The sequence below is a fragment of the Ciconia boyciana genome, chromosome 9 (assembly GCF_034638445.1).
Source record: "Ciconia boyciana chromosome 9, ASM3463844v1, whole genome shotgun sequence".
Taxonomy (NCBI): domain Eukaryota; kingdom Metazoa; phylum Chordata; class Aves; order Ciconiiformes; family Ciconiidae; genus Ciconia; species Ciconia boyciana.
In genome coordinates, this window is record NC_132942.1 from 21,188,757 (window position 1) to 21,201,564 (window position 12,808).

General features: G+C 51.1%; 2 protein-coding genes across 2 annotated transcripts; both read right to left on the minus strand.

The window, feature by feature from the left end:
- Nucleotides 1-882: 882 nt before the first annotated feature.
- LOC140657003 (protocadherin gamma-A12-like) lies at nucleotides 883-12,283 on the minus strand. Its single transcript, XM_072873402.1, is given in 3 exon segments — nucleotides 883-2,282; nucleotides 10,960-11,641; nucleotides 11,644-12,283. Coding segments are annotated over 3 exon segments (2,484 nt in total). The 5' UTR covers nucleotides 12,107-12,283; the 3' UTR covers nucleotides 883-943.
- LOC140657002 (protocadherin gamma-B2-like) lies at nucleotides 2,252-3,752 on the minus strand. Its single transcript, XM_072873401.1, has one exon. The coding sequence runs from the start codon at nucleotides 3,436-3,438 to the stop codon at nucleotides 2,284-2,286; it is 1,155 nt and encodes a 384-aa protein (XP_072729502.1). The 5' UTR covers nucleotides 3,439-3,752; the 3' UTR covers nucleotides 2,252-2,283.
- Nucleotides 12,284-12,808: the final 525 nt, after the last annotated feature.

Here is a 12,808-nt window from a genome sequence, read left to right on the forward strand (position 1 = left end):
TATAAAAGCCGACTTTTTTTTTTTTTTTTTTTTGAGATATCATACTACACTCTGTATGAAAGACAGATCAGGAACAATAAAACCACCATCCATGATGGAATTAAAAAAAAAAAAAAAAGGACAAATAACTGCACAAAGAAACAATGCCTGGAGAAATTAACCCATCCCACGTGGGCTACCATTTCTGAAGAAGCCTTCCACCAAAAGATGGGCCACACTCTCCTCCTTCATCAGGAAGGAATAACCTGTAACTTCTCCTTTCATGGAGAAAGCACGCACATTTCAGGAACGAAAAATCTCCAACACCAAGGGTCAAGCCATTCTCCCGACTCCATCATGCAGAATCCCCAGATTTCATGCTACACAGTAAGGATTGGTGCTCACCGTTAAAATGGGAAATAACCGTACAAAGAACTCGGAAAAATCATGCCTGGTTATAATTTATCCGTCCGATTAATGCTGCCATTTCTGCACCAGCCTTCCTCCAAAGCATGAGAGGGCGCACGGAGGAAGAGGGGAACATTCACTACGGATGAACAACCTGTAAGTTCTCCATTCATGGAGAAAACACGCACCTTTCCTTCGGGAAAACAGCGGGGTTCCATCCAGCTATCAACCAGCTTCAAGTACATCGCTTGGGGAAAAAAGAGCCGAGAGAAAAGCCTCCAACTCCAAGCCTCCGCCACATTTTTTCGTTATGCAGAATCATTAATTTGCCACGTTCACCGTTACTAACTCAAGCGACAGTTGTAGTCGAAACCTCTCAGCTGAACCTGAACCTGTGACCACTGATAAACCAAGGAGCGCCGCCGCTAACTGCCTGCTCTGAATGGAAAGGAGTTACCCCGATCTTTCATTCCTTCACGGAGACACGGACCGGCACTCCCCATTCACAACACCTGAAAAAAAACCCAGGGCAGTAGGAACGGCGGTTCAGAAAGGCTCAAGGAAAACAGCGGGAGCGCGCGGGCTTACAGACCTGCGGTGCGTCGGGGTCCACAGGCGGCTCTCCCGCGCCGGCGCTGCTGCTCGGGCTCCGCTTCCCGTAGGGCTCCCCGCCGAGAAGCTCCTCCGCGGGCAGGCTGGGCAGCGGCGGCGGCGGCGGCAGCCAAGCGCCCTCCGCGACGGCGCGGCCCGGCGCCGCGCACAGGTTGTACGAGTAGGGCAAGGTGCCCTCGCAGAAGTCGGCCGGGAAGGCGGCGCCGGCCACGGAGAAGCGCTGCGCGCCCAGGCAGCGCAGGACGGCGGGCGGCCCGGCCCGGCGCACCCGCGCCAGCACGGCCAGCGCCACGCTCAGCAGGAACAGAGCGGAGAGGAGCGCCAGCGCCAGCACCAGGTAGAACTGCAGCTCCGCCGGCGAGGCGGCGCCCGCCGCCCGCTCGCTCAGCTCCGGCAGCGCCTCCTGCAAGCTCTCGGCCAGCACCACGTGCAGCGTGGCCGTGGCCGACAGCGCCGGCTGCCCGTGGTCCTTCACCACGGCCACCAGCCGCTGCTTCGCCGCGTCCCTCTCCGACACGGCCCGCGCCGTCCGCACCTCGCCGCTGTGCAGCCCCACGCGGAACAGCGCCGGCTCCGGCGCCTGCACCAGCTCGTACGACAGCCACGCGTTGCGCCCCGCGTCCGCGTCCACCGCCACCACCTTGGCCACCAGGTACCCGGCCTCGGCCGACCGCGGCACCACCTCGAACGGGGCCGCGGCCGGGGCCGCTCCCGCCGCTCCCGCGCCCGCCGCCGCACCCGCCGCCGGCCACAGCACCCGCGGCGCGTTGTCGTTGCGGTCCAGCACGAAGACGCGCACCGTCGCCGTCGAGCTCCGCGCCGGCGCCCCGCCGTCCTGCGCCCGCACCGCCACCGCGAACTCGCGGCACTGCTCGTAGTCGAAGGAGCGCTGCGCGTACACCGCGCCGCTCCGCGCCTCCACCGACACGTACGGCGCCGCGCCCGCGCTGCCGCCCGCCAGCCAGTAGCTCACGCGCCCGTTGGCGCCCGCGTCCGCGTCCCGCGCGCGCACGCGCAGCACCGGCGCGCCCGCCGCGTTGTTCTCCGCCACGTAGGCGCTGTAGGCGTCCTCCTCGAACACCGGCGCGTTGTCGTTCACGTCCGACACCTCCAGCACCAGCGCCGCGCGGCTGGACAGCGCCGGGCTGCCCCGGTCCCTGGCAGTGATGGTGATATTGTAAGTGGAGACCTTTTCCCTGTCCAGGGCACTGGCTGTTATTAGTTTGTAGGTGTTCTCTGCTGACGGTTCTAGTCTGAAAGGCAAATCGCCGTCGATGTTGCAGCTCACTTGTCTGTTATCCCCGAGTCCCTGTCACGGACATTGATCACAGCTACAACCGTGCTCGGGACCGAGTCTTCGGGTATCGGGTTCAAGATAGGCAGGAGGGCAAGGGTTGGCGCGTTGTCGTTCACGTCTAGAATGTCTATGTGCACTTTGGCGTGCGCAATCAGCCCGCCCCCGTCCTTGCCTTCAACAGTCGCTTCATAATATTTCTCTTCTTCATAATCTAAGGGGCCTGTAACTTTCACGTCCCCTGTTCTGGAGTCCAGAGTGAAGAGCTGGCGAGCACTGTTTGCGATGTCACTGAAAGAGTAGGTAATTTCTGCATTTGTACCTTCGTCGCCGTCAGTAGCTTTCACCTGAAAAGCTAAGGAGCCCTCTGGCAGGTTTTCCAGCACTCGAACCTTGTAGATCTCTTTGGTGAATACCGGCGGGTTGTCATTTGCGTCGGTCACGTTAATCTTAATCTGGGTGGTCCCGGATCGGACTGGATCCCCACCATCCACCGCCGTCAGTATCAAATGGTGATTTCTCTCTTTTTCTCGATCTAAGCTTTTCTCCAGTACCAATTCCGCGTGTTTCGTCCTATCAGGACTCTCCCTCACTACAAGGGAGAAGAGCGGGTTGGGGGTAAGTTGGTAGTTTTGTAATGAGTTCGCGCCAATGTCGGGGTCTCTGCCACTGCTCAGTGGAAACCTGGTCCCAGGAGGCGTGGACTCGATCATTTCTATGGCAACAAATTCTCTGTCAAACTGCGGCGCATTGTCATTGATATCCTGGATAGTAACGCTTACATGAAATATATTGAAAGGGTTTTCCACGACTGCTTCCAAACTGAGGACACAGGGCGACACGGCCCCGCAGATGCCCTCTCTGTCTATCCTCTCGTTTATCCGCAGATTTGTATTATCTTCCCAGAGAGTAAAGTATTGCTTTTCGTCACCAGACACTATCCGCAGCTTGCGTGCCGGCAGGTCCGTCGGGCTGAGCCCCAGGTCCCGCGCCAGCGGCCCCACCAGCGAGCCTCTGCCCAGCTCCTCGGGGATGGCGTAGCGGATCCGCTCCGGCGCCGCACGGCAGCACACTGGCAGCAGCACGGCCAACAGCGCGACCCGCCCGGCGGCTGCCCGGCCCTGCGCTGCCGGTCGGACCTCCATTCTCTGCTTTGCTGAAGCGTATTCCGCAGACGATTTTAAATTAGGCTTTCCAAGCAGCTGAATCAGTACGTGAGAGAAATAAATATATGAAAACCACGTTGCTGGTCGGAGGACGGGCTGACTCTTGCAGTTCTTCCTCTTCTCTCTGCTCTGCTCCGTGCGGAGCGGCACTGCGCGGGCGCCGGAGCCGGGGAGGAGCCGCCGGCAGAGCCGCTTCTCCGCCTTGGCCAATAGTGACACCCTGAGTCTGTGCCCGAGAACCGCAGCGTCCGAGAGGAAGAGAACAGCCCGAAGGTCCTACTACGCACGCCCTTAAATGGCACTCAGACGCGGGCTGGAAAACACGGGTGTTGTCAGTAGCGCGAAACAGAAAACTTCTGTGTTGAAACCGTGCATCTAGGAATTCCCATTGTCTGAGTTTCTTACACTTGCAAGTATTCTGCAAGACAAATCCTCCCCCATTGCTCGGAGGATGTGGGGCAGGATCTCTATCTCTGCCCCACAGTGATCTTACTGGTCTCTAGTGTGAGGGCGCGGGCGTGTCCCCGTTGCCACCGGGAGGGAAATGGCAGGACGGGACGAACGCTGCAGCACTGCACGTAGATAGTGGTTTTATTTTCGATATTTGGGAGATCCCGAGCTAGCACTCAGCTTTCCCACTTTGAACAGTGATCGCTGATGGACGAGCAAAGCCGGGAATCCCAGCCCAGAGATGGGATTTCCCATCCCACTGGGATCCCATGTCTTTCGACATTCAAAACCCAGCATCATCGTATCAGTGCCATACAACCCAGCCCCGAATTTCTTTTGTCTGTGTCTCTGACAAACCACGTCCTCATCTCCTAAGCAGGCCGTTACTGCAGCGGGTCTCAAATATTAAGAATATTTTCTGGCAAATGTCGACGGCAGTTACAGTTGCTTGAACAAGCCAAGAGAAAACAGACTGATCCCTCCCTCATGAAAAGCCGTTGTATGTCACCTGTACATTAAAACGTTGTCTCTCTTACGTCTCTCTTTTTTTTAAGGAAAAAAAAGACCTGAAGGAGGGCTGTATCACCGCAGCCCCTTATGCAGAAGACAAGAAACGGTTAGAAAACCCTCCACACTACCTACCCGGTGGAGTACCTCCGCATATAGACCAACGCTGAGTCTCTGTAGGTGCCAATGTGTTCCCCTTGTCAGTAAGGTGTCGTTAGAAAATATGTTTTCCTGCTAACTCTGGCCATTCATCCAGTGGAGGATTTGTTTTCCTCCAGATGCACCTATACACTACTCACGGTAACAAATTAACAACGTATCAGAACGAGAAGTTGGTTTGAATTTGTAGTGTTTCAGGAGTCAAGAGGTAGCAAGCATGTGGACATCTCTATATGAGGTCGAGAGAGGACTGTGGATATTTACATAGGGACGGGGGGAGTCTGCTGAAACATGTCGGCCTCCCGACATGTTTCACTGCCTCCTATATAGCGAGAATTGCTTATCACAATCCAGACACACATTTTCATGCACCTTCACACACCGAAGCACCCTCCGAATCGCTGTTTCCAAGCGGAGATTGATGTCTCCTAGCTCCAGGATTTTGTCTTCCAGCTTGTACCCGAGCCTGCGGGCCACAGCACAGTTAAGTCCCAGGAAGACGCAGCTAAGAACCAGCCTGCATCAGAGAGGGAAACATTTTCTTCCCACGTGCATATCGCATGTGAGTTTGTGCCTGATGGATGGCAGCAGAAAGGAGTAACGACCACAAGGTTAGTTCATGTAAAGCATAAGGTTATGTCTCAGCTTACATTCCTACCACACACAAAGGTACCAGTACAAAGTCACGACATTTTGGCAAGATCTAGGATCAGCGCAAAAAAACTGTGCGGACCTTCACCGGGAACCTTAACGTATGATTTTCTCTCAACTTGAAAGCAGTAATTTTTTATTTGCCACTAGTTTATTTTGTTTAAAATGCAATGACACAATGTATCACCAACTCAAATAGCAGAATAACAAACAATAGAGCAACGTAACATTGCTCATTAATTATATTCTTGAAGTCTTAAAAGCCTGTTCAGTCCATTATGAAAGATCAGTAATGGAGGTGAAAAGAGCTAAAATCCCCAAAGACAAAAAGAAATGTTGTAAATATGTTTCCTTTTAGTTTCCCTTTCGCAGATAATTTAGCCTAGCCTGTCAGTATTGTTGGTCTTAAGTAAGGAAGCTTAGATAGTAGAATTGCTAACGAGCATTCTTTATTTGAAGGAAACCTACGTATGGTCTTTCCCCCTCCTAACAATACTCATTAGAGTAAGAATGCTTTGCCTGTGTTAAATCCTTGGTTAGCTTAGATAGTTGCAATGTAGATAGATAAAAAGGAATTATTCGGACCCTGTGTCCTTGGAAAGGGCTGATAAGGAGAAGCTACACAAGAACCAACTGGTTTTGGATATGCAAGGAAGATATGAGCAAGACAAAAATGGACTGAGCATGCGTAAAGACAAAGTTCAGTCAGCGGTCAGAGTGATGAAGACTACCGACTTCCTCCAACGACCACCAGAGGATCCCTAACGACCACCTAAGGACTCAAGTACGCATGCGTCAGAGACACTTACGTATATTAATGAGTTCCAAGAAATCTCATGTTTATATAAATTAATCTTATGAATATGTATGATTTTGCAATATATAATCTCTGCGATTCTGCTTGTTTGTCGGAGCACTTATGTGGAGTGATCCCCAGTGCTGCCCAGCGCTGTAATAAAGGATGCCTGCTTAATAGTAACTCCGTTGCTATTGAGTTTTATTTCGGAAACACTCTGAAACCCCGATTCGCCTGCTGGGAGATTCGGATTTTAAAGGGTAGTCTCCACGAATTTTGCTTCAGCTTTGGTGACCCAGATGGGACCCTCTCTGTCCAGCTGCAGGAGCCCCTGAGTCAGAGACTCCCTTGGCCGGCCCCGGAGACTTCTCTGGAGGGACTCCCGATTCGGCGGATCCATGCGGGGAAAGACAAGGACCACTGGTAAGAAAGGCATTCTTTCTGAGTTTTGGGACCAGTCATTTGAAGCTACTCATAAGTCGCGGTTCATGAGAACCTCGCCGGGTGGCATACAAATTGCATGTACGATTCATACTGGCCGTTTGGTTGGTATTTGTATTGATCATTTGGTTAATACGGTCGTTTGTTTGTGCATGTGTGTCTGATTTTGATTTACATATGCATATGTGATATACGTACATGTCTGGCATATGTGTACTTGAAAATCTCTGTTTATGTCGACATTTACTATCTGGGGATAGTAGTTGTTATGTGTAAGTGTTTGTGTTCTAGTTTTTGTTTTTGTCCTTGTGTTGTACAAATTTAGAATGGGGAACCAGCAAGGTGGAATTTTGAAAAAGAGTCCTTTGGGTTGCATTATGGCTCACTGGAAAGATATTGGGGAACCATCTGGAGGGAGTGTGAATCGTAAAACCTTGATAAAATACTGTAATCAGTGGTGGCTTTTGTGTAAGTTAGAGGATGGAGAAAAAAGGCCTTTTGAACGGAACTTTGAAGTATAACACTTTGTTGCAACTCATGTTATTTTTGCAGCAAGAAGGAAAATGGGATGAGGTGGTTTATGCAGATAGGTTTTTCACTCTGCGGAATCACCCTGAGTGGCAGAAAGAGTGTGGAATTAATTTGGCACCCCAGCACCCTATGGTCTTGGCGATAGAAAAGGAGAGAAATAAGCAAAATGAGATTGAAAAGGTGTTGTTCAGCGTGTAGCATTGGACAGAGATGTTTGAAAGTTGGTTTGCAAAATGAAAGGTTAGAGGATGTGGATGCAGTGTTTAGTGAACCAGAGAAACAGATGGTTGTGAGAGCAGCTAGAGCTCAGGTACAGGCTCTGGTGCTGGCTGGGACTCTGCTGGGAACAGTGGATAATCATGTTCCGATTACCAATCCTGGCTGGGACCCTAACCAGATGGGAACCAGGGATTTACTAGTGCAGTACTGGGAATGGATTGCCTACGGAATAAGAAATGCTGTCCCAAAATCAGTAAATTGGTCTCAACTGTATGAGATAAAATAAGATAAAAAGGAGTCACCTACTGACTTTTTGAATCGGCTAAAGGAAGGAATGCAGAAATACCCTACCTCTCAAGAAGGTAAAAGTCAACTAATATTTCTGGGTTTGGGACAGTTGGTTGATATTAGAAGGAAATTACAGAAAGTGCAAGGGGCAGATGCAAGGGACTTGGAAAGGTTATTGGAAATCGGAATAGAGATAGTCAAAAGGAAAAACAAATGAGTAAAACAATTGCTACAGCTAATGCTAGAGTAGCTGCTTTGCGCACCGTAGAAGGTCAGACACCCCCTTGGAGCAACACCAATGAGGGAAGAGGAGTTATGAGAAGTGGTGCGAGTGCCCCACTTAGAGGGAATAGAGGAAATCAACCCCTCTTGAAAGATCAGTGTGCCTATTGTAAACAAATGGGGCACTGGAAAAAAGATTGCTCGAAATTGGGCAAACCGGTGACGGTAGCCAGCACGGAAGAAAACTGACAGGGACCAGGGGAATCTTCCCTAGCGGAACCCTTGGTAAAAATTCAGCTAGGGAAAGAAGAAAAACCTGTAGAATTTTTAATAGATACAGGTGCCACATTTTCAGTATTAAATCAGACTTTATTGCCCATGAGTAAAAAACTGTTAACATTGTGGGAGCAACAGGGCAGGTTGAGAGGGCTTTCTTTCTAAGACCATTGAAATTTAAAATTAGGAAAAGTGTAGGGATTCATAAATTCCTCTACCTGCCTGAAGCTCCTAGGCCACCTTTGGGAAGGGACTTATTAGAACAATTGAATGCCAAAATAAGATTTAAAGATGGGTAAGTCGGATTTAAAATACCAGAAGAAAACCATACTGAAATTTTAAGTTTGGCTCTCACTGAACACCAAGTTAGAGAAGAAGAAATTATGCAGGAAATAAAAGACCAGGTATACCGAGGAGTATGGGCCTCGGGAATACCTGGAAAAGCTAAAAATGTGGAATTGGTTGTTGTTAAACTCAAAGAAGGAGCATGACCCATTAGGGTAAAACAATATCCTTTGAAATTGGAAGATAGATGAGGAGTGCAAAGTATCATAGAAAAATTTATCAAATTTGGATTATTGACTGAATGCTCCGCAGAGTATAATGCTCCCATTCTGCCTGTCAAAAAGCCTGATAGCAAAACCTACCGATTGGTACAAGACCTACGGGCAATAAATCAGATAGTTGAAGATTTGCACCCGGTAGTGGCAAACCCATACACTTTATTGACTAGTTTAAAAGAAACCTATGAATGATTCACAGTACTAGATCTGAAAGATGCATTCTTTTGCCTCACCTTGGCCCCTGAAAGCCGCAACTTATTTGCCTTTGAATGGGAAAACCCCAATTCAGGACGGAAAAAAACCCCAACTAACCTGGACAGTGTTACCTCAAGGATTTAAGAATAGCCTCACAATTTTTGGAAATCAATTGGCTAAAGAATTGGAGGTCTGGGAAAGGCCTCCAGGAAATGGTATCCTTTTGCAATATGTGGATGATATTTTGGTAGCTACAGAAAAAGAAGAAGAATGTAAGGAATGGACTGTGAGTTTGTTAAATTTTCTTGGACTAAGTGGTTATCGAGTATCATTGCAGAAAGTCCAGATCTTGGGAAAAAAAAAGTAATCTACTTGGGATTTGTGATTTCTGAAGGACAGAGACAGCTCGGGAACGACCGAAAGGAAGCCATCTGCAGGACCCCAGAACCGACCATGGTAAAAGAGCTGCGAACCTTTCTGGGAATGACAAGTTGGTGTCGATTATGGATTTATAATTACGGACTTTTAGTTAAACCCTTGTACGAACTGTTGAAAAATAGTCAGACACAGTTAACATGGACTGATGAAGCCAAGAGGGTGTTCAAAGAATTGAAACTGGAATTAATGAGAGCTCCAGCTTTGGGCCTGCCAGACATAACAAAGCCCTTCTGGTTGTTCTCATATGACAGACAAGGGGTGACTTTGGGAATTCTAGCCCAGAGGCTGCGTCCTTATAAATGAGCAGTAGCATATTTTTCCAAACAATTGGATGAGGTTAGTAAAGGATGGCCAGGATGCCTTCGGGCAGTTGCCGCTGTTGTTCTGATCATTCAAGAAGCTTGAAAATTGACTTTGGGACAAAAGATGGTTGTGCATACTTCCCATGCTGTAACTTCCATTTTGGAACAAAAAGGAGGACATTGGCTGTCACCATCAAGGTTTCTGAAGTATCAAGCAGTCCTGATGGAACAGGACAAAATTGAAATCGTTACATCTGCTGTTATTAACCCCACTTCTTTTCTAAGTAATAAGCAGGAAATTAAGACTGTTGTACATGATTGTATAGAAACCATTGAGACCGTATATGCAAGCAGGCCTGATCTGAAAGACGAGCCACTGGAAGAAGCTGACCACACTTGGTATACCGATGGGAGTAGTTTTGTAAAGAATGGAGTTTGAATGGCAGGATATGCTGCAACCACCACAGATCAGGTGGTGGAAGCTAAGTCACTCCCTAAAGGCACATCTGCACAACGAGCCGAAATAGTTGCCTTAGCGAGAGCACTGGAGCTTGCCAAAGGATTGCAAGTGAATATACGGACAGATTCAAAATATGCCTTTGGTGTAGTTCATGCTCATGGAGCAATTTGGAAGGAGCGGGGACTCTTAACTGCTCAAGGGAACTTTTAGAGGCTGTGCAACTTCCGTCAGCGGTGGCGATTATGCACTGCAAAGGACATCAGAAAGGTAACACTGACAGGGAAGTGGAAAATAAATTGGCTGATTATGGGGCAAGGCAAGCAGTGGAACAAGGTGAGATATTAAGTTTAATTCCTGAAAAAACTTTGCCACTACCTGAATCAGTTGAATATGATGAAAAGGATCAGAAGTTAATTACTGACTTAGAGGCTGAACTTGGCCTATCAGGATGGGCAGTGTTAAAATATAACAGGATAATAATTCCCTTTAGACTATTGTGGGCACTGACAAAGACTGAACATGATAAAACTCACTAGAGAACTGAAGAGCAGATAGTGGCTAGAAATTTGTTTCAAACTGTGAAAAGTGTAGTTGATAGGTGCGAGACATGTTTGAAAAACAACCCAAAGGTAGAAAATCATGTAAAATTTGGAAGCATAAGCAAAGGAAATGTTCCAGGTCAAAACTGGCAAATAGAATTTTCAGAGCTCCCTAGAAACGGGGGGTACAGGTGTCTGTTGGTGTTAACCGGTACCTACTCTCGATGGCCTGAAGCTTTCCCTTGCAGAGCAAATAAAGCCCGAGAAGTACCAAAAGTTTTATTAAGATAAATTATTCCTAGGTTTGGAATGCCAGAAGTGATCTCCTCTGACAGAGGGCCACGCTTTATGTCACAGGTAGTTCAGAAAGCCAGTAAATTTTTAGAGATTAATTGGAAATTCCAGGTAGCAGTCCTCGAAGGACTTCTCCAGGCGGAACGGGAGGCGCTCGGCCATGCTGCACCGCACCTCGCCGTTCGCCCCCGAGTCCCGGTCCTGCACGTGCAGCAGGGCCACCACCGTCCCCGACGGGGCGTCCTCAGAGATCGCGCTCAGCTGGGAAGTCGCTGTCAGTTCGGGAGCGTTGTCGTTCACGTCTGTCACGACAATCGCGACTTTCGCCGTGTCGGAAAGTCCGCCGCCGTCCCGTGCCTGCACCTCCACTTCGTAGGAGTCGCCTTCCTCGAAGTCCCGGATCCGCACCAGACTGATTGCTCCCGCCTCAACATCCAGCTGGAAAATCTTCGAGGCTTTCTCTGTGATTTTCTTCAATGAGTATTTCACGTGCCCGTTCAGCCCCTCGTCGGCGTCGGTGGCCGTGACGGTGACGAGGACGGAGCCCACGGGCACGTCCTCCGGCACACGCACCGTGTACTCCGCCTGGCTGAACACGGGCGCGTTGTCGTTCGCGTCCAGCACCGCCACGCGGATCCGCGCCGTGCCCGTCCGCGCCGGCTCTCCGCCGTCGCTCGCCCTCAGCACCAGCTCGTGAAACGCCGCCTCCTCCCGGTCCAGCGCCTTCGCCAGCACCAGCTCGGGACGCTGATCGCCGCCGGGGCCCGCCTGCACGGCCAGCGAGAAGTGCTCGTCGCCGCTCAGCTCGTAGCTCTGCAGCGAATTCCGTCCCACGTCCGGGTCGTGAGCCCTGGCCAGGGAAACCGCGACCCTGGGGCTGTCGTCTCGCTCAGTCTCAGGTCTATTTCTGCCCCTCGCAAGCTGGGCGCGTTGTCGTTGATGTCCGTGATTTCCTCTTCGATTCCGTAAACCTGCATTTCCCCTTCCACTATGAGCTCACACCGCAGCGCGCATTGCTGCACACTCTCGCAGAGCTGCTCTCTGTCTATCCTCTGCGCCGTCACTAAATGTCCCGTCTTCCCGTGCAGAGCGAAATACTGCGTCCTACCTCTGTCTATGATGCTGAGGTCGCGGCGGCGGAGCGCCGGCAGCTCCAGCCCCAGGTCCTTGGCCACGTCGCCCACGAACGAGCCCTTCGGCATCTCCTCGGGAACCGAGTAGCGCAGCTGCCCCCACGCTGCCTCCCACGCCGCCACCAGCACGCACCACAGCAGGGCTCGCTCCCGCCGGCCCCGACGCCCGCCTCTCTCCGCCATTGCAAAGCCCGGCAGCAGCTGCCCGCTCGCCCCGCCGCCCACCGGAGCCGGCCTGCGGGTCACCGCTGTCGCCGCGCTCCTCCCGCCGAGCCTTCCCCCGAGCAGCCCGGCCCGGCTCGGCTCGCTCCCACCGCGCTGCCCCGGGCTCGGACCTTGCAGCCCCGCGGCTCGCTCGCCGGCTCGCCGTTGCTCCGGCGGCCGCCGCCCGCCTTTCGGCCCATCGTGAGCCAACAGCGACCCTCGCAGCCGCAGGCAGCAACTGCAGCGCTCCGGCGCTGGGAAGCGGCCCTCCGCCTTGCCGGCTTCCCTCTCCCGCTCAGCGAACAGCGCCTGCTGCAGCCCCGCGCTTGCGATCAACCCTGATAACAGTGCTTACAGATTCACGGGACATGCATGCATTCAGGGTAGTCTCTCCGACAAGTCCTGCCCACCGCATTGCTTCAGAGAATGACAGAATGATAGAGTGATAGAGTCACAGAATCATAGAATGGTTTGGGTTGGAGTGGACCTTTAAAGATCATCTAGTTCACCCGCCCTGTAATGAGCAGGGACATCTTCAACTAGATCAGGTGACTCAGAGCCCCGTCCAGCATGACCTTAAAAGTTTCCAGGGATGAGGCATCCACAACCTCCCTGGGCAACCTGTCCCACTCTTCCACCACCCTCATTGTAAAAAATATCTTCCTTATATCTAGTCTGAAC